Source organism: Schistocerca americana, chromosome X (genome assembly GCF_021461395.2).
Source record: "Schistocerca americana isolate TAMUIC-IGC-003095 chromosome X, iqSchAmer2.1, whole genome shotgun sequence".
NCBI lineage: Eukaryota > Metazoa > Arthropoda > Insecta > Orthoptera > Acrididae > Schistocerca > Schistocerca americana.
In genome coordinates, this window is record NC_060130.1 from 624,937,551 (window position 1) to 624,965,406 (window position 27,856).

Genomic DNA, 27,856 nt, shown 5'->3' on the forward strand with positions numbered 1-27,856 from the left:
AGTAGTGAGAATTTTAAGGGTATACGGAATGAGTTTTTCGATGAAAAAATTGATTTTTGGGTAAATGCATTTTCGAAAAATTTAGACTCTCTCGTTTAATACCATGTATAAAATATTTGGATGACGTGAATAGAACTATTTTAAATAATTTTTTAAAATAATTTCGACACACGATGTTCCGCACCTTGTATATGAGACGTGAAATATACCTGATATAGACAGTCTTGCCAGAGATATAATTGAGCACAAGAGAGTTAGCTTTTCTGTTGGCTACACTGCTAGACAGTTGACAATAGATTCTGCACCATTTGTATTGTTTCCTTTGTGAGTACATCCATGTCATTGTTGTGAAAGTCGTATGTGGAGAAGTCATTGAGTTTTCTTTCCTTCAACATGCCAAGACCTAGTCTGAAGGTATTTAGAAAGCGTGTACATTGGCGCAAGAAAGTAAAGTGTACTAAAAATTCGTCTGATTCATCTTCATCAGTATCTGATGTCCCAGTAGCGACTAACCTCAACACTGGTAGTGATACATTGAGTGATGCTGCTGCCACTACACCGGAAAGTGCTTCAAGAAGAAAACTAGCTGGAATTGAAGAAGAATACAAGAAACTAAATGCTGTGACTACAAAATATGAGGTAATTAACGTCTCTTTATTATCAGACGTTTTGGAGAACAATGTGTGCTGCAAACAATGTGGAAAATGTGGTGTTTCATTGAAAACAAACTTACATGTAGGACTTGCTTGTGAATTAGAGTTGATGTGCAGTTATTGCAAACACAGTGTTACTTTCTTCAATTCCTCACATGTTACTGCAGATACAGGTAAACTATACGATATAAACATTAGACTGGCTTATGGATTACGGTGTATAGGAAAGGGCAGGGCTGCAGCTGCCATTTTGTGTGGTGTGATGAACCTCCCTCCTCCACCTTCGAAATTTAACAAACACATAATTGCAATAGGCTCTGCTGTAGAAGATGTGGCACAGGAAAGCATGAAAGATGCTGTTGAGGAAGCAGTTGTTGAAAATAATAGTAGCAGAGACTTGTCCATAGCTTTTGATGGAAGCTGGCAGAAGAGAGGCCACACATCTTTGAATGGTGTAGTAGCAGCTAGAAGTGTGGACACTGGTAAGGTAGTTGATGTGGCAATACTTTCCAAGCATTGCAGATGCAACGAGAAAATGAAAACTAAACATGAAGAGGAGTGCATGGCAAATTACTATGGGTCAAGTGGTGGTATGGAAGTTGCTGGTGTAAGAAGTATTTATCAAAGCTCAGTAAAATGGTACAACTTTAGATACATAAATTATCTTGGAGATGGTGACTCAAAGGCTTTCAAAGAAATTGAGGAACTGAGACCCTATGGTAACGATGTGAAAATTTCCAAACTGGAGTGTGTTGGCCATGTTCAGAAAAGGATGGGATCAAGACTTCGACGGCTCAAGGCTAGCATGAAAGGCAAGGAATTGAGCGATGGAAAAACTTTAGATGGAAAAAATAGACTGACAGATGCTACAATAGATCATATTCAGAAGTGCTATGGTCTAGCAATAAGACAGAATACAGCAGATGCAGAATTAATGAGAAGAGCAGTCTGGGCTCTGTTTTTTCATACAGCTTCAAACAATGAGAATCCCCAACATGGACTATGTCCAAAAGGAGACGATAGTTGGTGCAAGTACAACAGAGGTAAGGTAACTAAGAAACAATACAATCACCCTCATCACCTGCTACCTGCCATAATGGATGAAATAAAACCAATATTCTGAGACCTCGCAGATATTAGTCTACTAAAGAAGTATCTTCATGGCCGGACTCAAAATCCAAATGAGTGTGTGAACCATGTGATATGGAATAGACTACCTAAAACTGTGTTTGTGTGTATAAACACACTTCACTTTGGCGTTTATGATGCTGTTTCATCATTCAATCAGGGCAATATAACAAAGTGCAAAGTTCTGCAGAAGTTGGGGCTCTGTGTAGGACTACGAACTGCCGCAGCTATGCTTTGTTTGGACAAGGAACGGCTCAGGTCTTCAGATAATGCCATAAAAGTATATTCAAAGATGGCTAGACAGCATAGCAGAGCCATCAAGAGGAAGCTGTTGGACGATTCTGATGATACAAGCTATGGAGCAGGCTTGTACTGAAGTAAAAACTTTGAAGCTAATTTCCCGTAACTTTAGTTTTTTTGTGTATAAGGTACATTTTCTCAGGGCCTATTTATAGTAGAAAGATGAAATTTTCTGTAGTTGTTCCTTAAGACCTTCTAATATATCTGAATTAAAAGACATGTGGAATTATTTTGTATTAATGGATGTAAATTTTAAAATACTTGTTAAAATGTATAACTTTTTTAACATTTACAAAAAATAAAATATCTGAAAAACTATACATTATTTTTTCAAAATTAATAATTCAGCATAAAAGCAGAACATATCTCTGCGTTCTGTGAAAAAATCAAGAGTATCGTCCAAATAACAAATGAGAAAATGTTCCTAACTTGTAGCTCAATTTAACATTGTAAGCATAGGGCGTTCCGTATACCCTTAACCATTGTCAGGATTCAAACCATCTTACCTCCATGTCAAGTGCCACCACACTGACATTCGTTAGCAACCTTGGGTATGGAGGTGAGTATCTCATCAGTCATCATGTAGGAACCTTATATTTTACTCTCCCTTCCCATTAATCACCGCATCTTTAATATTACTACTAAATAAACAAACAATTGCCATCTTTAAAATTAAGAAAACAGTAAATACTTCCCCTCATAATTCTTCAGTGAACATTCACAAATGCAGCAAAACAATATCAATTAATACAAATAAATATTAGACAAACAGCATAAACAGTAAAACATTGTTAATCATAATTAATTCTTACACCATCAACACTCAGTCACTGAATCACACGCTCAGCACATTGTGCAGGCTTCTTAAACTTTAAGATACATATGAGTTTCTTTAATTTTAGCTAAAACTCGGTCTCACTGTCAAATATGGACTATTTTACACTCTTATAATGCTTTCTGTTCCTTTTTACAGCCCCTTTCTTTCCTTTAATAATTCATAGTGAATTTCCTAAAATATATACACTGATGGGAAAAAAAGACAACACCAGAAAATACTTAATGTAGAGTAATGAAATTTCATAAATACATTTTTGTAGGTAACATATTGAAGTGATTAACTTTGGAAGATCACAGGTTAATTTTAGGGCGAGATAAGCCATTGCAAATGTGAAATGGTGGTACATTAATAACCAGTGTAGCCCCCAAAATGCAAAATGCAGGTATGTAGACGTGCATGCATTTTGTTATACAGATGCCAGATGTCAGTTTGTGGGGTGGAATTCCATGCCTGCTGCACTTGGTCTGTCAATACAGGGACTGATAATACTATTTGTGGATGAAACTGTAGTTTTCATCCAATGGTGGGCCATATGCGCTCAATTGGAGTCAGATCTGGTGACCGAGCAGGCCAAGGCAGCATGTCGACACCCTGTACAGCGTGTTTGGTTACAACAGTGGTGTGTGGGTGAGCTTTATGTATTGGAAATACTCCCTGGAATGCTGTTCATGAATGGTAGGACAACAGACCAAATCCCCAGAATGAAATACAGATCTGCAGTCAGGGTGTGTGGGATAACCATGAGAGTGCTCCTGCTGTCGTACAAAATTGCATCCTAGACCATAACTACAGGTGTAGGTCCATTGTGTCTATCATGCAGACTGGTTGATTGCAGACTCTCAGCTGATCTTCTAAGTAACACATAGCCATCACTAGCACCTAGGCAGAACCAGCTTTCATCAGAAAACACAACAGACCTCCACCCTTCCCTCTAATGAGCTCTTGTTTGACACCACTGAAGTCACAAATGGTGGTGGTTTGGTGTCAGTGAAATGCATGCTACTGGGTATCTGGCTTGGATGCAGTTCCACAAAACTGGAACACTGTTGTAATTGGACTATTTTGCACAAAAAAAAAAGGGGGGGGGGGGGTCACAGGCAAGACATAAAAATACTTGTTTTGTAAATATAACCGCCTTTTCCTGCTGCCACTTAATTTATTTTCCCCTGACGTGTTTCGCCTTTTTCTTGCTCTAAGGCATCATTGGTGGTATCTATAATGATACAGTTTTGCTATTTTTAGATTATCAAACAGCTCATGTCTCAATTTTTATGTTCAAAAGTGACTTTTCTTTTGTGTGTGTGTGTGTGTGTGTGTGTGTGTGTGTGTGTGTGTGTGTGTGTGTGTTGGGGGGGGTGGGTTGAGTTATAGGGTGTTGAATATGAATGTACTAGCTGTTAGCTAGTGGTTGAAAGCTTTGCTGACAGCCGATCTGACTTTTTGTTTCAAATTTCTGTGGAGGGGTTCATGGATAATTGAGTGTAAGGATGTTGGGTGGTGTCATTATTATATTGGATGGTATTATTATGTTAAACCTCTTTGGGAACATTATTCTATTATTTTACCTATTATCGTAAACAATGTGTACTTGATAATTCAACAGGGTTTTCCTTTCAGCTTTGGTTTTCTGTATGTGGTAATTTTCTTGTAGGGTTAGGAGGTGTTTTTTGTTGTTGATTCTAATTATTTTCATGTCTTTTTCTCTAGTGTTTGGTCTGTGGTTATGTTCTCTTACGTGTTCTGCAAATGTTTCCAGGATCTCGTGTGTTCTTTCTATCTGACATCAAAGGTTGTACCTGTTTTTCGTATGTATCTGCCTTCGCAAATGTTACACTGTAGTTGATACCAGCTTTCTGATATAGGTCTCTGTGTTGTGCCCATTGTAACCTTTATTTTGTGCTATCTGTATTATTATGTCCAGTTCCTTTTGGTAGTTTTCTTTGGTGAGAGGCACTGTGTTGAGTCTATGGAGCATGTGTTGAATTGCTGGTTGCTTTTGTGAGTGTGGGTGGTTCAAGGATTGGGGAATGATAATGTCCATTGCTGTGGGTTTATGATAAATTTCAAACATATGCTTATTGTTTTGTTTTTTGATTGTTACAGCCAGAAAGTTAATTTGGTTTTTCTGTTCTCTTTCAATTGTGTGTTTTATATTTTACGTATCTTGTTGATGTCAGTATGTAGGTTTTCAATTTTTGTTTGTGGTTCATGTATTAAGTAGAGGATGTCATCCATACACCTGAACCAATATAATATGTTGTATTCTTTTGCTACTATTTTTGTGAAAATGATCTGTTCAATATGGTTTACAAAAATATTTGCTAAGGTTCCTGAAACTGGGGACACCATTGGTAATCCATCTTCTTGTAATTACTTCCAGTTCAATAATGAATTTTATTTACAAACTGATGAACAACAAACAAAAATTGAAAAACTATATACTGACATAAATAAGATACATGACACTATAAAATTCACTTGACGTGACTAATAAAGTGGTAGTGCAACCTCCAGATCAGATGAGACGAAATGCAGATCACAGCTAATCCTAAGTAATTAATTTTTTTTATAAAAAAAATAGTGACATGAACTGTTTGATAATCTGAAAAACAGAACTGCATTGCTGTAGATCCCACTGATGATGCCTTAAAGCAAGGCAAAGGTGAAACACGTCTGGGAAAAATAAGTTAAATGGCAGCTGGAAAAGGCAGCTTCATTTACGAAACAAGTATTTCTGTGCTTGCTGCGGAGGATGGCTACACAAACAAACTTGTTAAGACATAAAAAACTGTACCTCTATCAGTTTGATCTCTGTAACGTACAAAATGTTCACTAAAGTTATCAGTAATCTTGTAGGGAAAGACAACAAATTTTAATATGGCAAAGGAACCAACATGCTTTAAAAGTGAATACAGCACAACTGACCTTTTGAAAGTTGTGAACAAAATTATAAAACAAAGCAGTGAGTATTACATACCAGCTTGCTTCAGTTCGTAGGGTTTGAGAAAATTTTTGTCACTGTGTTAACAGCCCTTCGAAACCAAGGCACTGATACAACCTAGGTTAATATAGTGAAGAATAGGCGTGCCAATGCTACAGCTTCCATTAGACTTCATCAGGATAGTGGATTTTTTTAGGAAATGGGAGAAATTGGACTAAAAGATTCCATGTCACCTAAATAATTCATAGAAGCCCAAAGGAAGTTTTTGTATATCCATGTCTACATCTACATCTACATGGTTGCTCTGCTGTACACATTTAATTGTTTGGCAGTGGGTGCACACAACCACTTTAAGAATATTTCTCTGCTCTTCCACTCTTAAATAGTTCCACTCTTAAACAGTACTTGGGGGAGCTCTGATCACTATTATTTTATTGTAATAGTAATTTCTCTTTATGTAAGTGGCAGTCAACAAAATATTTTAGCATTCAGAGGAGAAAGTTCGTGATCTAAAATTTTTCAAAAGATAAAGGCACAACAAAAGACACCTTGACTGCCACGCCAACTCGCTTTGCATGTCTGTGACACTCTGTCCCCTTAATTCACAATAATACAAAATGAGCTGCCCTCCTTTGATATTTTTCAAAATCCTCCATAAATCCTATCTGGTAATGATCCCATACCATGCAGCAGTACCCCAGAGGAGGATGGACAAGTGTGGTGCAGGCTGTCTATGTATTTAATTTTTGCACCTTTTAAATGTTCTGTCAATAAATTGCAATCATTGGTTTATTTCTCCCAACATTTTCTGTGTTATGATTCAAATTGAAATTGATCCTTTAAATTTTGGGTACACAACTGCAGCAACAATGCTTAGAGTTACTGGAAGGGACTGGAAAACGAACAGATGGACCACAGAACAGAAAGGACTGGACGTTGGAGTTATGACTGTTATGAGAATGAAATGGAGGTTGGTGGGACACATAAACAGGCAAATGAACAGCATTAGCACCAAGCAAGTTATCTGCTGAATTTCAAGATGTAAGAAGAGACAGAGATAGAAACCTAAAATATGATGGGTTGATGACATTGTAAAATATTCAAGAGAAACATGAATTTATATAGGTGAAGTCCATATTACATTAAAAAGTCCAAAGATGATTGTTATCCATTGGTAAACATTGAGTGGTTCATAATGAGAGTGATGATGTTGGTGACCAGGGCATGTGTTTGACTGTGGCTTTTTCTTGTTGTTTGTACTCATTATGTTGAACTCATTCCATATTCCAAAGTTCCCCCTCCAATTTGCTTCCATTGTGTTGTGGTTTGTGTGTGTGTGTGTGTGTGCACGCGGAGGGGGGGAGGTCATGTTAAAGGTATAGGTATGCCTGTCCATGCACATGGATGAGTGTGGCTTCAGAAAAGTGTGTGTGTGTGTGTGTGTGTGTGTGTGTGTGTGTGTGTGAGAGAGAGAGAGAGAGAGAGAGAGAGAGAGAGAGAGAGAGAGAGAGAGCTAGTAGACAAGTTGATGGAATTGTAGCCAAACACTTTGCCATAAACTTCTTCAACTTCTGTACTTTTCTTGCCAACTGTGCATTTTTTATTGTGCAATGTGCAAATTTAAGCTGAAATATATCATTCCTTAAATATTTCAGGTTGTGTTTATATTAACTGGTGACTGTAATGACACAGATAAACCCAATTACCAAGTTTACGAAGATATTGCAGCCACAAGCTTAGGACAAGTTTTCCATCTCAATAAAACAGATGTGAAACAGGTGTGTAATTTTTTTTTCATATAATGTAATTATGTTTTGTTTTGGTTATATGTTACTGCAGATATAATAAATAATTTCAGCAGAATTTTTGCAAATTATCTAACAGTTTTAATGTAGTGATTCTTGAGTTTCTCCCGGCGTATTTGATAATCAAAATATCCGTGGGTGTACTGCCGGTCAAGAGAGTCTACCCCAGGAATTGGAACATCTGAGAACTGTATTTCGAAAAAATGGGTACTCAGAGTGGCAGATTCAACGTGCTCTCCGCCCAACCACTACAGCACAATCTGTGGAGATGGATGAAATCACGAGGGAGGAGGTAGGCACTGCGTTTATTCCTTATACAGGTGCATTCTCGGGGAAAATCGCCCGCATTTTGAAGAAACACCGGGTTGGAACTGTGTTTTGATCTCCGAATAAAACTCGTGCACTGGTGGGGAGCACCAAAGATGACCTCGGTTTGAGGAAGGCCGGCATGTACCAGATTCCGTGTCAATGTGGCAAGTCGTATATTGGTCAGACAATGCGTACCGTCGAGGATCGATGCTGTGAACACCAGAGGCACACTCGACTGATGTATCCGAGCAAGTCGGCGGTCACTGAACATTGTTTGTCAAAAAATCACGCTATGGAGTATGAACGCACGAGGATTCTGGTAAAGACATCAAGATACTGGGACAGCGTTGTTAGAGAGGCCATCAAAATTCGCACCAATGACGACCTCATAAACCGTGACTGTGGCTATAATCTTAGCAAGGCGTGGGAACCAGCAATTGGGTTAATCAAGAGTAAATCGAGCAAATGTATAGTTGTGATGACCACGGCGGACAGGGCCATCACACCGAGGTCATATCAGACGCCGTCGCAATCTGTTCCACCATGGCGCGGGGCGCGAACAGCGGAGGGAGCACGCTGCGGGCGGAGGGTATTTAAATCAGCCAGCACCGCGACCGAACCCAGTTCCCTCTGAACAGCCATAGTGTATGGATCTCCGTGCCGGCACATTCACAGGAGCTCAGTCCGTCAGTTCACCTGATGATGGCGACATGTATGATCGCCAAAATATTGTGCCCGTTGGACACTGTAGACCGGCAGTACACCCGTGGATATTTTGATTAGTTTTAATGTATCCTTTCACTAGAACAGTTTTTTGTTACAAGAGATTTAACTTACACCCAATGCTAGGTGGAGTTATATAATATACATATTTACTGTTCATTTATGCTGTAAGCAGTTTGTAATGAACAAAACTGATAAGTTTGAAAATAGTTTGTAGACTTAAGTAGTACTTAGCTAGACAAGTGAGATAATGTGTCCCATGCTGGTGAATGATGAACAGTTCAAGGACAGCTCCATAGTTTCTCGTGAGTTTGATCATTGAGTTCATATTACTTTAATAAGAGGTCAGAGAGTTTCAACAGTTGGGAAAACTACTTGGGCACAATTACGGGAGATGAATTCAGAACTTTAGATGGAAGTAATGTACAAGGATACGTGGCAAGAGTGAATGTTAGTGTGAGAGATTGAATTAACTTCCATAGAATTTTGGAATTGCTGAAGAACAACTTGAAAAGAGGAGGTGATTTGGTAAAGAGAAGATAAAGTGGCCCAGCAAAGATGGAGGACTACCAGAACACAGAGAGATCAGTCTTGTAGGATACCCGTCAGTACCTGGACATTTATAAGCTGATCATGAGGCTACTCATATTTATGGGGTTGGCTACGTGAAGGTAGCTAAACAGTGCATTCTGCAAGAACTGGCGATTGCATTGGAAGGAAATGAGGGATCCCGACAGAGATGGGGGACATCGAGGACACAAAGAGAGCTGTCTTGTGGGATGCCCATCAGTACCTCAGCTGATCATGAGGCTACCCATAACTATGGGATCTGCTAGGTGGAGGCAGCTAGACAATGTATTTTGCAATGTAGGAGGTGATGCATGAGCCTATAGCGTCCATCTGTAGAATCTGCTTTCTACAGCTCTTCCATAGCTGTGACAGAGTGAAATATATTGCAATATTTCAGTATGAAATCAATGTCAACTAAATCCATTTTAGATACAAGACTTGAAACAGAACGTTAATTAAGGATAGTATAAATGACTTAAATAACATTTCAGTAATCTTCAGAACTGTGTGACTAACTCTCATGAGTCCAAGGCAAAGGTTTCAGACACTAAAAAATGGTATTGATATCAAAGAACTTTATTTTTCCTGTATTAATTTAGTTTGTGCAGTCATGTGTCTGACTCAAATGTATAAACAACAATATGGTGCTGTCATAAAACTATTTGCTTTAGACAGTTCATTGATAATGAAAATAGATCATGAAGTTGGTATGGACTTATAAGGAGGCTGCTGCTTTATATCAGATTATCAAGAAATGGGATGTTGATCTCAAATGTGGCTGTACATCTCGCAAAGGTGATTCACATGAAGGATGTCATAAAACTCTAATAATAGGCAACAACATCAAGAAAGAATGTGTCTCACTATTGCATGATCGATGATTAAAAATAGCTGGTGCCATTGGCATATCAAAGAAAGGAATGTGGCACATTTTACACAGAGAATAATTGATGAGCTAGCTTTGTGAAAGATAAGTGCTGCATTTGTTGAATGCTGAGCAAAATAAAGGATAGATTGAATACATGAACAGTGTCTGAACTGTTATAAAAAGTAGACATCTTATTTTGTATTGAATTTGTTACTTTGGATGAGACATAGGTCCACCATGACTAATGTTCTCTGGGGTGTTAGAGGGATCCTTATTATTGATTACCTCACAAGATACAAAACAATGACTGATGAATGCTACACAAGACTTCTGAACGAGTTGAATGAAGTAACACATGAGGATACACCTTGATTAGAAAAGAAAAAGAAAATCATTTTACTTGAAGAAAATTGCCTATTAATGTGCATTGGCAATGGATAGCTGGGAGATTTGAAATATGAACTATTGTCCCACCACTGTTTACCAGATATGGCACCTTTTGATTTCTGACAGTTGACACATTTTAAGTAATTTGTGGTAGGAAAGCATTTTGATGCCAATGAGAAAGTTAATGCAGCTATAGATTGTTATTATTTTGCAGATGTTAAAAATCACAAGGGATGGGAACTACTCACTAGAAAAATATTTGGGAAATTGCTTCAATCTAAAAGGGTACTACATCAATAAGTAAGTGCATTTTTTATGCAAAAACACAGTTACTCATCTCTGGGTTGATAACTTTTCATCTTACTCTCATGAGACAATGATGTACAAGAACTCACAAATTAAGTGTTTGTTAAATTCATGCCCATAACTACACTTTCATATTATCACAGAATGACCAGAATTTTGATAGCCTGCTTATCAATTAAATGGACCCTTTAAACTTGTTTATTCCATGCATGCAACATGAAGCACAAGTGGAGCTCGACAGCTTTTGGAATGGAGAATAGTGGTCTTGATACATTACACAGAATTTTATACAATGAAACAAATATTATGCCAAAAAGAACATCCCAAACCTCTGTAACATTAATTCACAATAACTGGCAACGCAATGTGATTTAGAGACCACACAACAATACAATTGTTTCATTATGCTGCATGATACCTGTAGCAATGTGATAGCAAAATTTTGATCTGTAAATGTGACAAAAAAAGTGTACAACAGAAATTTTTATGGGAATTACAAGATCTGAGAAATGATTCAACATTTAGATTACCATAGTCAATGAAATTGAATACAGCAACTGTGTGCATCAACATGTTTCATATTTGTGAAATGAACGACAACCAGATCTACATCTGCAGATGTAACTCTCAAGTTACCAGCAAAGTGAAAAAATAAAGGTACAAAGCAAACACATTCGAAAAATATGAAGAAGTTTATTGCAACAGGTAAAACTTCCAAATCTGTGATATTTATAGTGGTAGTGGCAGTCAAAATGAGGATACAGCATAAGTTACGTGTCACACAATTAAGTTCTTTGCAAGAACTAGAGCAAGCTGTTGACTGGGTCCTGGATTCTTATAGACTCACTGAAATGTAAATAATGCATTTCATAATACTTAATGATAGTTATATGATACTGTATGTTACCAGTGAAGAAGTAGAGTGCTGAATTATTCTACGAAATCCGCTATGAACTGTGTTATACTCCTAATGATCATGAAGGGAGTGCACTGAGAGAGGCTTAACCATATGTCTCTTCCAGTTATTAACCTGTTTCACATTTATGAGATAATTGGTGATAAGATGTAGCTGTCAGTTTGCTAAGAGGAAAAATAATAATGTGAGGGATACATTTGAGAAAAAAATGAAATAATTAAATTCCCATCCCAAACATGCACCACTAACCTGTCCTCCATTCAGCAGTGGCAAGTAAAGAAGTTTCTTTTGGCTGCCAAAATGTAGGGATCATAGCAACATGCTGACTGTTCAGTGCATAACAGCTGTTTTAAGAAACATACTATGCTAAACTGTTCTGTCTTTCTGCTCTCTAACACTTTATTTTTAAGGTGGACTGATTTGCTAACAGCAGAAGTTCGTCAGGGAGATCAATAAGGCAGAGCTGGTGCACTTCTTCTGATAATCGGAGACAGGACCATACATGCTCCTGCTCTATTTCTGTGGTCATGGAATGTTTTATATAGAGAAATTATCCAATATTAGAAACACACGTAAACAAAGAAGGTTTGCACATTAAACTTTCACTAGATCTTTCTGCCATGTGAGCTTTGGCTTAATTTACCCATACGTAACTTGGAATATATGCATATGACTCTACTTACTGTATGTAATATGTTACAGAATGCTGGATAGTTGGAAGAACATAGAGTAAGTTCTGTAATGCCAAATATTTTGGCTGCCAAGAAAGTAGAGAACCTGGCAAAATGCTGGCTGTCCAGTGCTTAACAAATATTTAAGGGGACCTTCCTTATTCAAGGAGTATATAACTTTATATACAGAGAGAATAGTTTTACTCGTGAAGCTGTAAACAGACAGTCAGTCATCTGTTCCACATTTATAGTGTGTCATGTGAATTATTATGTTATTATGCATTGCTTCTATTTTCTGTTGCTTTATTTTTGACAGAGTTACTTATTCTGTGTAACATTGTTTCAGGTTTTAAATTATGTGAGGGAATCTTTTGGACTGGACAGTTATGATGACAATGAACAGAAGGTTGATCTGTTGTCAGTTAACAAACCCAATGCAACAAAGGATGAGCAACACAATCTTTATATAGATGAATCAGTAAAAGAGTTTACAGTTTCTGTGTCAGGCAAGAACTCAGAACTTGCACTTGTGAATCCTGATGGTGAAGATATCAAGGGTCCACCGAAAGCAAATCCATTGCTTAATTTAAAAAATGTTAAAGTATTTAATGTCGAGCAACCCGAACCAGGAGAATGGAAAGTCAAAGTCAGTAGCGAATCAGGACATACTGTCCGTTCTAAAGGTGTTAGTGATATAAACTTTGCACATGGGTTCTCAAGGGTAGCAACAGATAAGTTCAAGGAAACCTCTCACAGGCCACTCAAAGGTATGATTGCTTGTGTAATTATGGAGAGCATGTTGTTTGTGTATTACGAGGATTGAGAGAGAGAATGAAATACTCTTTCCTTCACTTCACTTCTCATGTACTTGAATATGGTGCTAACTTTTTGTTCTTGGTTTTCTCTGTGATCTACATTTACATCTACATCTACATTGATACTCCGCAAGCCACCCAACGGTGTGTGGCGGAGGGCACTTTACGTGCCACTGTCATTACCTCCCTTTCCTGTTCCAGTCGCGTATGGTTCGCGGGAAGAACGACTGTCTGAAAGCCTCCGTGCGCGCTATAATCTCTCTAATTTTACATTCGTGATCTCCTCGGGAAGTATAAGTAGGAGGAAGCAATATATTCGATACCTCATCCAGAAACGCACCCTCTCGAAACCTGGCGAGCAAGCTACACCGCGATGCAGAGCGCCTCTCTTGCAGAGTCTGCCACTTGAGTTTATTAAACATCTCCGTAACGCTATCACGGTTACCAAATAACCCAGTGACGAAACGCGCCGCTCTTCTTTGGATCTTCTCTATCTCCTCTGTCAACCCGACCTGGTACGGATCCCACACTGATGAGCAATACTCAAGTATAGGTCGAACGAGTGTTTTGTAAGCCACCTCCTTTGTTGATGGACTACATTTTCTAAGCACTCTCCCAATGAATCTCAACCTGGTACCCGCCTTACCAACAATTAGTTTTATATGATCATTCCACTTCAAATCGTTCCGTACGCATACTCCCAGATATTTTACAGAAGTAACTGCTACCAGTGTTTGTTCCGCTATCATATAATCACACAATAAAGGATCCTTTTTTCTATGTATTCGCAATACATTACATTTGTCTATGTTAAGGGTCAGTTGCCACTCCCTGCACCAAGTGCCTATCCGCTGCAGATCTTCCTGTATTTCGCTACAATTTTCTAATGCAGCAACTTCTCTGTATACTACAGCATCATCCACGAAAAGCCGCATGGAACTTCCGACACTATCTACTAAGTCATTTATATATATTGTGAAAAGCAATGGTCCCATAACACTCCCCTGTGGCACGCCAGAGGTTACTTTAACGTCTGTAGACGTCTCTCCATTGATAACAACATGCTGTGTTCTGTTTGCTAAAAACTCTTCAATCCAGCCACACAGCTGGTCTGATATTCCGTAGGCTCTTACTTTGTTTATCAGGCGACAGTGCGGAACTGTATCGAACGCCTTCCGGAAGTCAAGAAAAATAGCATCTACCTGGGAGCCTGTATCTAATATTTTCTGGGTCTCATGAACAAATAACGCGAGTTGGGTCTCACACGATCGCTGTTTCCGGAATCCATGTTGATTCCTACATAGTAGATTCTGGGTTTCCAGAAATGACATGATACGCGAGCAAAAAACATGTTCTAAAATTCTACAAGAGATCGACGTAAGAGATATAGGTCTATAGTTTTGCGCATCTGCTCGACGACCCTTCTTGAAGACTGGGACTATCTGTGCTCTTTTCCAATCATTTGGAACCCTCTGTTCCTCTAGAGACTTGCGGTACACGGCTGTTAGAAGGGGGGCAAGTTCTTTCGCCTACTCTGTGTAGAATCGAATTGGTATCCCGTCAGGTCCAGTGGACTTTCCTCTATTGAGTGATTCCAGTTGCTTTTCTATTCCTTGGACACTTATTTCGATGTCAGCCATTTTTTCGTTTGTGCGAGGATTTAGAGAAGGAACTGCAGTGCGGTCTTCCTCTGTGAAACAGCTTTGGAAAAAGGTGTTTAGTATTTCAGCTTTACGCGCGTCATCCTCTGTTTCAGTGCCATCATCATCCCGTAGTGTCTGGATATGCTGTTTCGAGCCACTTACTGATTTAACGTAAGACCAGAACTTCCTAGGATTTTCTGTCAAGTCGGTACATAGAATTTTACTTTCGAATTCAATGAACGCTTCACGCATAGCCCTCCTTACGCTAACTTTGACATCGTTTAGCTTCAGTTTGTCTGAGAGGCTTTGGCTGCGTTTAAACTTGGAGTGGAGCTCTCTTTGCTTTCGCAGTAGTTTCCTAACTTTGTTGTTGTACCACGGTGGGTTTTTCCCGTCCCTCACAGTTTTACTCGGCACGTACCTGTCTAAAACGCATTTTACGATTGCCTTGAACTTTTTCCATAAACACTCAACATTGTCAGTGTCGGAACAGAAATTTTTGTTTTGATCTGTTAGGTAGTCTGAAATCTGCCTTCTATTACTCTTGCTAAACAGATAAACCTTCCTCCCTTTTTTTATATTCCTATTAACTTCCATATTCAGGGATGCTGCAACGGCCTTATGATCACTGATTCCCTGTTCTGTACATACAGATTCGAAAAGTTCGGGTCTGTTTGTTATCAGTAGGTCCAAGATGTTATCTCCACGAGTCGGTTCTCTGTTTAATTGCTCGAGGTAATTTTCGGATAGTGCACTCAGTATAATGTCACTCGATGCTCTGTCCCTACCACCCGTCCTAAACATCTGAGTGTCCCAGTCTATATCTGGTAAATTGAAATCTCCACCTAAAACTATAACATGCTGAGAAAATTTATGTGAAATGTTTCCAAATTTTCTCTCAGTTGTTCTGCCACTAATGCTGCTGAGTCGGGAGGTCAGTAAAAGGAGCCAATTATTAACCTAGTTCGGTTGTTTAGTGTAACCTCCACCCATAATAATTCACAGGAACTATCCACTTCTACTTCACTACAGGATAAACTACTACTAACAGCGATGAACACTCCACCACCGGTTGCATACAATCTATCCTTTCTAAACACCGTGTGTACCTTTGTAAAAATTTCGGCAGAATTTATCTCTGGCTTAAGCCAGCTTTCTGTACCTATAACGATTTCAGCTTCGGTGCTTTCTATCAGCGCTTGAAGTTCCGGTACTTTACCAACGCAGCTTCGACAGTTGACAATTACAATACCGATTGCTGCTTGGTCCCCGCATGTCCTGACTTTGCCCCGCACCCGTTGAGGCTGTTGCCCTTTCTGTACTTTCCCAAGGCCATCTAACCTAAAAAACCGCCCAGCCCACGCCACACAACCCCTGCTACCCGTGTAGCCGCTTGTTGCGTGTAGTGGACTCCTGACCTATCCAGCGGAACCCGAAACCCCACCACCCTATGGCGCAAGTCGAGGAATCTGCAGCCCACACGGTCGCAGAACCGTCTCAGCCTCTGATTCAGACCCTCCACTCGGCTCTGTACCAAAGGTCCGCAGTCAGTCCTGTCGACGATGCTGCAGATGGTGAGCTCTGCTTTCATCCCGCTAGCGAGACTGGCAGTCTTCACCAAATCAGATAGCCGCCGGAAGCCAGAGAGGATTTCCTCCGATCCATAGCGACACACATCATTGGTGCCGACATGAGCGACCACCTGCAGATGGGTGCACCCTGTACCCTTCATGGCATCCGGAAGGACCCTTTCCACATCTGGAATGACTCCCCCCGGTATGCACACGGAGTGCACATTGGTTTTCTTCCCCTCTCTTGCTGCCATTTCCCTAATTACCAGCTGACAACCTCTGTATATGTAATACTTCTAAGTACTGATAGTGCTGAACTACTTCACAAGTGCATTAAAAAATTAACCCTTTTGCAAATCAGATGATTCATCTTATCTGTGGTTCATATACATCTATATACAGGGTGTACCACTCAAACCTCCCTGGTTTCAAGGACCCAGTAGATACAACAATGAAAAATGCACCACATTGTAGAGCATCTCAAAGAATTTATATTCTCATGTCATAAGTGCCAAGTATTGTCACCAGAGTGCAGTACGGTTACATGAAGTGAAAATGACAACTCTACAGTAGTTTATTCATGTGGGGATTCATGAAGGACCACATGTATGCAACCAAAGCGGACGATATTCCTACGTTGTGACATCATATCACTAGTGCGATTTCAACAATAACAGAGAAAATGTTACAAAGTACTTGACAAGAAATTGAATACAGACTTGATATTCTTTGTGCTACAAATGGTTCACATGTAGAGGCATATAGGTGATAAGTAAATAAATTCTTTGAGATGCTCTACAATGTGGTGGATTTTTCATTGTCGTATCTACTGTGGTTTTTTTCCTCTCGGTCTTTGAAATCAGGGAGGTTTGAGTGGGACACCCTGTATTATGCAACATTTTTGAAAGACATTTTTTCTTGCAGGTGATAAGGGACCTTAAATGATTATCTACTCGTATGTTATGATAAGACCATGATTCTTGAAGATTTTACTGTTAATATGAGCCAATTCATGTCACTTGCTGTTAGAAAGTTTGGAAGCTTGTATTAAGCATGAGTATTAATGCACATACTTTGGAATCTTGCTTGTATTTTATGCTGGCAGTAACTACTACTTATGTTGTTTAATGATGGACTCAGCTTCATTTCTATGACACACTCGCACAACATATAAAGAAACATAGTTAAGTTATACATACACAGTGAGTATATTGTGAAATATTTTTACTAACAAAAGTTTCAACCAAAATTACCCTATCTAAGTCCATGACAGGCTTAAATACACCAACCACAATATTATAGTAACATTTTTATCAGCTACACTCAGTGCACAAAAACCCATAACTATAATTCAAATTAAATAATCTGATAGTTGACTAGTTAACTGTGAAGCATTTTTAACAATTTACTAATTATATATAAACCATGAATGATTTTTTTTGTGGCCAGATGTGCTGTGCTTTCTCCATTAAATATTTTCATCCAAGCATACACTCAGAAATTTACAGTTATCATCATCTACTGCTAAAATTGTACACACATCAAAAAAAGTTTTGCATCAACCCAGTTCCCAGAACTCCTGAAGATAAACGTTGACTGTGGATATTGTATCACAGACACAGTCCCTTTGACTGTTCAGAGATGTCACTAAACCTGCCCAAAGATGTAAACAACCATGCGCCTATTAGACAGAGGGAGTCTGACGGCCAAACATTTCCAATCATTGCACCAGGAAGGAGGTACACGGCTTGTGTTGCCTGTAGTTCAACCATGCCTAGATGGTCAAAATCATGATTCTATTGCATCCACATTATTACTTTATGGCAGGAGGGGCTCTCAACAAGGGAAGTGTCCAGGCGTTTCGGAGTGAACTAAAGCAATGTTGTTCAGATATGGAGGAGACACAGAGAGACAGGAAGTGTCAATGACATGCCTCACTCAGGCCACCCAAGGGCTACTACTGCAGTAGATGACTGCTAAATACAGATTAAGTCTTGGAGGAATCCTGACGGCAACACCACCATGTTGAATAATGTTTTTCGTGCAGCCACAGGACATTGTGTTATGACTCAATCTGTGCGCAATAGACAGCGTGATGCGCAGCTTCACTCCTGACATCCATCGCAAGGTCCATCTCTGTAACCACGACACCATGCAGCATGGTACAGATGGGCCCAACAACATGCCAAATGGACTGCTCAGGACTGGCATCAAATTCTCTTCACCAATGAGTGTCACAAATGCCTTCAACCAGACAGTTGTTGGAGACATGTTTGGAGGCAAGCCGGTCAGCTGAACACCTTAGACACACTGACCAGCAAGTGCAGCAATGTGGAGGTTTCCTGTTGTTTTGGGGAGGCATTATGTGGGGCTGATGTACACTGCTGGTGGTCATAGAAGGTGCCATAATGGCTGTATGATGCGTGAATGCCATCCTCCGACCCATAGTGCAACCATATTGGCAGCTCACTGGTGAGGCTTTCGTTTTCATGGATGACAGTTCACGCCTCCATTGTTCACATCTTGTGAATGACTTCCTTCAGGATAATGACATCGCTTGACTAGAGTGGCCAGCATGTTCTCCAGACATGAACTGTATCGAACAAATCTGGGATAGATTGAAAAGAGCTGTTTATGGGCGATGTGACCCACCAACGACTCCGAGGGATATACGCCAAATCACCATTGAGGAGTGGGATGATCTGGACCAACAGTGCCTTATGAACTTGTGGATAGTATGCCATGACAAATACAGGTATGCATCAATGCAAGAGAACATGCTACTGGGTATCAGAGGTACCGGTGTGTACAGCAATCTGGAACACCATCTTTGAAGGTCTTGCTGTATGGTGGTTTAACATGCAATGTGTGGTTTTCATGACCAATAAGAAGAGAGAAAATGATGTTTATGTTGATCTCTATTCCAATTTTTTGTAGTTTCCTGAACTCACGGAACCGAGGTTATACAAAACTTTTTTTTTTATGTGTGTACATTTATAATTTACACACAGTTTAAAACTGGGACACACTTCAGCTATATTGAGTGTGAAGAAGTCAACATTTTCTTACTGTCTTTGCCAAGAATAAGAGTGAGGTGTTATCTGCAAACATACAGTGCAGTGAGAGTTTTGTGCTTCATCATTAATATAAATGAGAAGCAGTACAGAACTATAAGTTTGAGTTCTGGGGAATGACCTGCTGTGTTTTTTTCTGGTTTCAAAATTAATAATTTTATCATAAATGTTAAGCCATCTGCAGGAGTCTTCCCCAGTCACCCAATATTGTAAGCCACGTATATGTTGCAAGTTCATTGATGATATCTTCATGCTCTGAATCCCGGGTGCAGACACCATATTGTCATCCCTGTTCGATCTTAACACATTTCCTCCAGTCTGTTTCAACTGGTGGCCTTTGTCTCAGGGTATACCATCTACCTGGACATTTAGCTCCAACTCTCAAATGACAACATTTAACCCTCTGTTCATATAAAAGCTACCAACTGACAACAGTGCCTTTACTTTGATAGCTGCCAATCATTCCTAAACAAAACTTTCTCTCATACAAACTATCTACTCGCAGATAGTGCATCTGCAGTGACAATCAATCCATTGCTCTGTATTCAAAATGTCTTACTAAGGCTGCATAGATGGGTGCTATCTCCTGTAACATTTCTGCTAACATTTCTTGTATACATTAAACTATTAGGTCACACATTGCATTCCACTCTAAATATTAAAGCATTATCTGTAAGCGAAAAAAAAAAAAAAAATAGTTTTTTGAGAATGAAATAATATCCTATTTTTTAAATACTTATCTTGATGTCTTGAGGGTGTCTGTGATTGTTGCTCAAGGTATTTTATCATTCTCATTCACTGGAGAAGTCTAAGGCTCATATCTTTTTGAATTTCACTGGATTGTAAAGCAAATCATGTGTCTTTGTTCTTTGAAATCTGATCTGGTGGTGATTGTCCCAAATACTCGAACAGTACTCAATAAATCGTTACACGAGTGTTCTGCATGTCATCTCCTTAATAGGTGAGCCTCACTTTACTAGAATTCCAATAAACCAAAGTCTATCATTTACCCTTCCCCCCCCCCCCCCCCCCCCCCTCCCCTCCCCCTCTTCCACTGACCTGACATGCTCATTCCATTTCATATTGCTTTGCAATGACACCTAAAAACTTAATCAACAATGCTGTGTCAAACAACACACCACTAATACTGGAAAAAAATAAAAAATTACAGGATGGTTTTTCCTACTCCTCCACATTAACTTATATTTAGAGCAAGCTGCCATTTGTCACACCAAAGAGAAATTCTGTGTAAATCATCTGGTATCCTTCTATAGTCACTCAATGACAACACTTTCCTGCACACTACAGCATCACCAGCAAGCAGTCGCAATTCCTTCTTACAAACAGTAGTCACCTCAACTTTTTTCCAGTCACTTGAGGCTTTGCACTGGTGCGAGATTCATGATAAATACGATCTAGGTAAGGGGCAATTGCTGAAGAGTAATGTCTGGAAAACCAAACTAAGGTTCCATCCAGACCTGGCAACTTATTTATTTTCAACTTCCTCAGTTGCTTGTCAATGCCATGGATGCCTAATTCTATTGCCTCCACATGGGAGTCTGTGTGATGGTCGAATGATGGTATGTTTGTATGATCCTCCTGTATGAGTGACTTTTTAAATGCAAAATTTAAAACTTAAGGGCTCCTTTCACTGTCTTCTATTGCCACACCAGATTGCTCAATGAGTGACTGAATAGAAACCTTCAACCAACTTAGTGATTTTACATAGGACCAGGACTTTCTCAGGTTCTCAGCAAGGCATTTTGCTAAGATTTGACACTAGAAGTTGTATGCTTTGTGCAACGATCTTTTTTGTAGATGCATGAATTTCTAATAACTTTTGCCTTTCAGCATTTCCACATTCTTTTTTTAACTGAGAGTGCAACAATCTCTGCTTCTGCAACATTTTCTTAATTTTGTTGTTAAACCAATGTGATTTTTTACCACCCAAAATCCACTTATTCTACACATACTTCTGCAGAGTGTGATTTACAATCAGTTTAAACTTTTCCCATAATTCCCCTACGTTCATCATATCAGAACTAGATAGTCTCCATTCATTTCTTTAAGTAGGAGGCTGCTTATTTGCTCTTTCTGGGTACATAAATGTTTACATGATGAATTATTATACATCGTGATCAATTTTTTTTCTGTGTATCACATTGTCCAATAGTCGAATCTTGGTCTGCTACATTGCACCCCTCAATTTAGCACACAGTCAGATCTACCATGCCATATTCACACTTAATCCCAGTTTCCAACCTTGCCCACTATCCAGGTGGAGGGAACCCCCCCCCCCCCCCACCCTTACATATGAAATACCACCCCACCTGGAACAGCTTAACAGCTTAACCACATCCTCAACCAGGACTACTTTTCATCATGTCCCAATGTGAGGCACTTCCTTCCCAAAATCCTTTCACCACCCACACAATCTACTAAATAAGTATCCTGGTACATTATAATGCCACACCTGCCTCGGACCCTTCTCACATGGATTATATTCTTATGAGAGACACTTGTATGACCCGTAGTGTTGAGAAAAACATCCTCAACTTCAATAGCTGCTTCACAATCTGTGTAATTTGAATCCTATTTCCAGTTGTATCTTCTGTAAAAGGCACTGATGAAAGTAGTCCTTATAATACATCCTTGAATCCTGCAATCCACCTGACCTCAATTTCAGCTAGAAACCTCTCCCTCCCTCCCTCCCACACACACCTACACCCCATCTCCCATTTCACTCCCTCCTCTATTCCTCCCCCCTACCACCCCTTCCTGCTACTCTCTAGTTCAGTATTCTCTCTGTAGTCTCTCCTTCATTCTGTGTTCCATCCCACTCCCCCCTTACCTCTCCATCCTCAACCCATACCTCTTATTTCATCATGTACCACATATTTAATTTATTCCTGATTTTCATAGCCATGTTATAGAGTCTAGGCATAGAGCTGCATGTGTTAACAGGAAACATGAAATTTGGTATTTTTCTGCTCTTACAAGCATGTTAGACATGGTTTTGTGTAAATAATTTGAGGTTTCCAGAAACATACAGAGTGACGTGGCACTACAGGTGAAACACAATGGACTTAGGATCAGGAAAACTGTAATTCAAATACCTATCTCATCATTGTGCTATAAGTTTTCTCTGGTTTCCCTGAATCATTTAAGGTGCATGCTAAAATTGTTCCTTCAGCATGATAAAGATCAATTCTCTCCCTTTTATTGTCCTGCTAAGTAGTCCTCAGGCTCAAGTGACATTGTTGATGGGATGGTAAAATCTACCCTTCACTTCCTGCTCTCTATATACAGGACAAAATGAGTCACTTGATTTTGAATTACACATGCAGTATGTTTCAGACGTAAATTAGTAGATCAATACATATGTATACTGAAGCATTGAATTTAATTGATGGTAGAGGAAATCATTAAAATGCATCAAATGAAGCAGGCAAAAGGGAATAACAGACATCTAAAACATGAGATTGAGAGAGAGTATAAAATGGCTAAGCACTAATAGCTAGAAATGAAAGGCTTTAGAAGCATGCATGACTAGGGGATGGATGGAATATGGCTATAAGAAAATTAAAGGGGCTCTTGGTGAAATGAGAGCAGCTTTATTAATATCAAGAGCTCTTATAGCAAGCCCGTACTAAGCAAAGAAGAGAAATCTGGAAGGTGGAAGGAATGTATAGAAGGATCATATATGGGAAATTAACTTTAAGATAATATTGTAGAAAATGAAGAGAAAGTACATGAAAATTAAATGGGGGATGTGATACTGTGAGCGGTATTCACCAGAGCACTAACAGATATAAATCAAAACTAGTCCCCTAGAGTAGATGACATTCCCTCAGAATTATAGACACCTGTGGGAAAGCTAGCCAAGACAAAACTATTCCATCTGGCTTGCAAAATACAGAGTGTATCAAAAAGAATCATCCGATTTGGCACAACAATATTTCTGAAACTAATAAACATATACAATGAATTTTGTTTTTGTTGAGCGGGAAACTCAATAAGTCAATGCAGTATTCAAATTGTTCTTACACTGCAGCAAGCATGTCTTGAGTTACAGCTTCCATAGCTGCTGTTATGCAATGTCTCAGTCCATTCATTGTTGTTGGTAATGGAGGCGCATAAAGAGTGTCTTTTATAAACCCCCACAAGAAATAATCACATACAGTCAGGTCCAGTGACCTCGGAGGCCAGTATGTAAAGCTGAATCATTTGGTCCAGTATGACTAATCCATCGTTCAGTAATCCTTTGATTTAAAAATTCCTCCACTTCAGATGCCAGTGTGGTGGTGCCCCATCCTGTCGGTAAATGAAGTTATTTGAATCAGTTTCCAACTGTGGGAAAGAAAGTTCTCAAGCATTTCCAGATAGGTGCTTACTGTAACATTGTTCTCGGCAAACAAAGTTGGACCATACACATTTTCCCATGAAACTGCACAAAACACATTTAATTTTGGGAGTCCCTCTCACATTGTACAACTTCATATGGTTGTTCCATACCCCATATTCTCACATTATGATGGTTCACCTTTCCATTTAAATCAAATGTTACCTCATCACTAAATACTAAACTTGGAAGAAAACTGTCATCCTCCATCTTGCCAAGAACAAAATTACAGAAGTCCATATGTTCTTGTTTGTCACTTTCAAGAAGAGCTTGCAGTAGCTGAATTTTGTGTGGTTTCACGTGTAAATGTCAATGCAACACACACCAGATGCTCATCGGGAGCATGTTGAGCTGTCGAGCTGCATGGCGAATAGATTTCTGTGGATTTCTTGTGAAACTTCGGTGGATGCATTTGATGTCTGTGTCAGACACTCGGGGGAAAGCCTGGCAATTTGCTTCTGCACAAATGACCTGTTCCTTGGAATTAGTTGAGTCCCATAGTGCTCAGAGCCATTTGAACCATTTGAACCTTGGAATTGTTCATGCCATTGTCTAATGCTCTGTGCTGTAGGAGCTAATATGATAGTCATGCTGAGCAGTTCTTACAGACCATCACTGCACAAAACATAGAACACAACACGCTTTCTGTCGTCCTGAAACCATTTTTAATAGAATTGAAGTGGGCACACACTGCCGCTACCTAGTGGGAACTATGTAAACCTTGAGAGTTTGCTCTTTCCAACAGTGCATTGTTCACTCACGTATCTCAAATAACATAATAGTTATGATTTTTTCAAATCAGGGGATTCTTTTTGGTACACCCTATATATGAGGCAGATGAAATGTCCTCAGACATTTTGCAAAATGTAATAACTCAAATTCCAAAGAAGGCAGGTGCTGAGAGGTGTGACTATTACAGAACTATCAGTCATGGTTGCAAAATAATGACCCAAATTATTTACAGAAGAATGAAAATCTGGTGTTAGCTGACCTAGGGCAAGGTAAGTTAGGACTCAAGGGAATTGTATGTGCACATGAGACTACTGACCCGTTGATTTATCTTCAAATGTACACTGAAAAAAGGCAAGCCTACATGTATAGCATTTCTTAATTTGAAGAAAGATTTTGACAATGTTCTCTGGAATAAACTCTTTGACATTCTGAAGGTGGTAAGGATAAAGTACAGGGAGTGGGAGATTATTAAAATTTGTACAGAAAAAAGACTGCAGTTCTAAGATTTGAAGGACTTGAAACAGAAGCAGTAATTGAGAAGGGAATGAGACAGGGTTGAAGCCTCTCCCTGATGTTATTCAATCTGTATGTTAAGCAAGGAGTAAGTAAAGCAAAGGAGAAATTTGGAAAGGGAATTAAAGTTCAGGAAGATGAAATAAAAAATTTTAGTTTGCCAATGACACTGTCATTCTCCGAGAGTGTGAGAACACAAATGAAGCTGGTCGTCTGCACGCAGACTTCATTTTTAGCCTGACACAATTATATGTGCCTAATGGTGCACACAGAGGATGCTGTTTAACTTGTAAGTTGCTGCATTAGTACCTGCATGAGTAAACTGTCTCATACCTGCTGGCTACTCTGCAATCTTTCTCAGACCATTTTATAGAAACCATTCAGTAAAAAAATTTGATGCTTCCACATCCTATAGCCTCAGTTGTCAGCTTAATGGTAAACTCCCTGTATCTTTGTTAACAGTCATAGTTATTGTAATATGTCAAAATTAAATAACTCACTACATGAAATTTCAATAGTTTACAAAGAAAATATTACTTTCATCAGTTTATGTTTAGTTCATGTTGGGTCTTATTTTGCTGTATATGATATTTATGTAGCACACTTAATTTTTCTTTAAACTTAGGGAAGATCTATATCTGTCTCCAATCTTGAGAAATTAGTTTGTGTGTAGTACTCTTAGTTCTGTGTGTGTGCACAAGCAATTCAGTGAGAGTAACTATTCATAAGATCCTTCGTATCTCATAAATAGTTCAGTATGTTGAAACAACTGTTTGACAACTGATAGTATGCAAGGAAGGTGAAATGAGAATTTGTATTGGTTTGTGATGACATAAGTGAAGAAATCACATGCTTATTTTTATACTGACAATGAGCTTTTTCATTAGTTATTGGCATGCTTTCCCCTCGGTTGCTTACTTAATAATACATTCTTCTAGAATCTTATTGGAAGAAATCTGTGGTTATTAGTATGTCAGTAGATAACAAAGTTTTATGTATAAACCATATGGGAAAATACTGTACTCTTTGTGTGCTATCATTCGCCAAAAAGTCATATCGATAACTTGAACTGTGTATGAGATACAGTTGATCCTATGAACAGTTACTCTTCCTGTATTGTTTGGGTGTGGGGGCATAGGTGAGTGCACTACATATATGTTTTCTCATGACTGGAGATAGATATAGATCTTGTCTTTTGTTTAAAGAAAAAATATGTTAGCTGTATTTTGAATGCAGAATTTTATGATCTAATGTAATTGTATATATATATATTTTTTTAAACCCAAATTGAAGAGAAGTTGCCTTGTTCCATTTGAGATTTTCTTTCTTTTGTTGTCTTTGTGCCTGCAGCATATTTTTCTGTTTGCGTAAGTACCATTGTTAAACAATTTTAGCTGTTTATCTATATCTGTATACCCTTCATTTTCTATGATGCTGAACTTGTTGCTTCATTTACTCTAGTGTACCTCCCTGTGCTTCAGTATATTCACATAATCTACATTCGTATTTTCTGTCAAATGAGATAGGTTTTTTTTTAGCACTGAATATGTTTTTTCTCTTCATCTTTCATCTCTTCATCTTTCATATCTGTGATCACTTATGTTTTGAAAGTGCTCAGGACAGACACAAACTGTGCAACAATTTCCTCCAGAGATGCATAGATATTCCTTAATGGTGACGAATTCTGAACAAGTCCGTCAATTTTCAAACAACTGCCTATGCCAAAAAGTACATCATTAGTGAAAATATGAATACAAAATGTTAAAATGTATAAAAATTCGCAATCATCCTGTAGGTACAGTTCACAATCATTATAATAACTGTGTCATACCTGCATATTTATAACGACATTAGAAAATAATTGCAGTAAAATATAAAAGACTTTGTCCTGTTCTTGTAGTATACATTTGAACTGTCTGCCCATGACTGAATTTACTTCCATCACTAGTCAACTTAGCAAATGTAGTTGAGTGTATGTGACAGACACCATCAGTGTTCAATATGTGTTCAAGTGTGCTGATCGTGCCACAGCTCTGGAGCATCTCCACTTATTTCAAATAGTACCTTCAGTGTGTGCCTCTCAGTTTCCCATATACACTCACATGCAAATATTACAAATTTTCCTTTTTTAAAAACTTGTGAAATTCTTCCAATGTTTATAAAAAGTTGTTGTAACATTACACCACCATGCGATGACTCCGAGTGCATGAGTGTATTTGACCCCATTTATTGGACCCATTGGTACTCCTTGTCTCGATGAGATAAATGTTGAGCTCTGTCTTTCTGTTGATGTTTAACTTTGTAGTTCCTATTCTACTTTTTGCATTAAAGTTGCCTCATAATTTGCAGCTTTTGTTAATCTACTTTCTTTGAGTTCTGTGTAAATCACTTCACCATTTTTCTTGTGCAGTATTTTGTATTTTTTACTTTAGCTTAATGGTGGCCTGTCATTTTTAATCCAATAATTTGTAACATCATTTTAATATAAAAATCCCAAATTTTACAGGTGCTTATAATTCAGTGCTGATTAAACCCACACATCAGAAGAAAATATCAAAATTAACACAACTGAAGTTAATTGATATGAAAGGAAATGTGATACAGGAGATCAATCTTGAGCCTGTATCTAAAAAGAAACATCTGTACCGTGGGTTTTTCATGCCACCAAATGAATTATTTTATCTTGAGGTA

General features: G+C 38.7%; 1 protein-coding gene across 1 annotated transcript in view; it reads left to right on the forward strand.

The window, feature by feature from the left end:
• The window catches only part of LOC124555753 (hemicentin-1-like), an 817,128-nt gene that overhangs the window by 146,565 nt on the left and 642,707 nt on the right, over positions 1-27,856 (forward strand). The window contains exons 4-6 of the mRNA XM_047129776.1: positions 7,516-7,638; positions 12,762-13,182; positions 27,672-27,853. Of these exons, the coding sequence (XP_046985732.1) occupies positions 7,516-7,638; positions 12,762-13,182; positions 27,672-27,853 (726 nt within the window). The remainder of the gene's footprint in view (positions 1-7,515; positions 7,639-12,761; positions 13,183-27,671; positions 27,854-27,856) is intronic.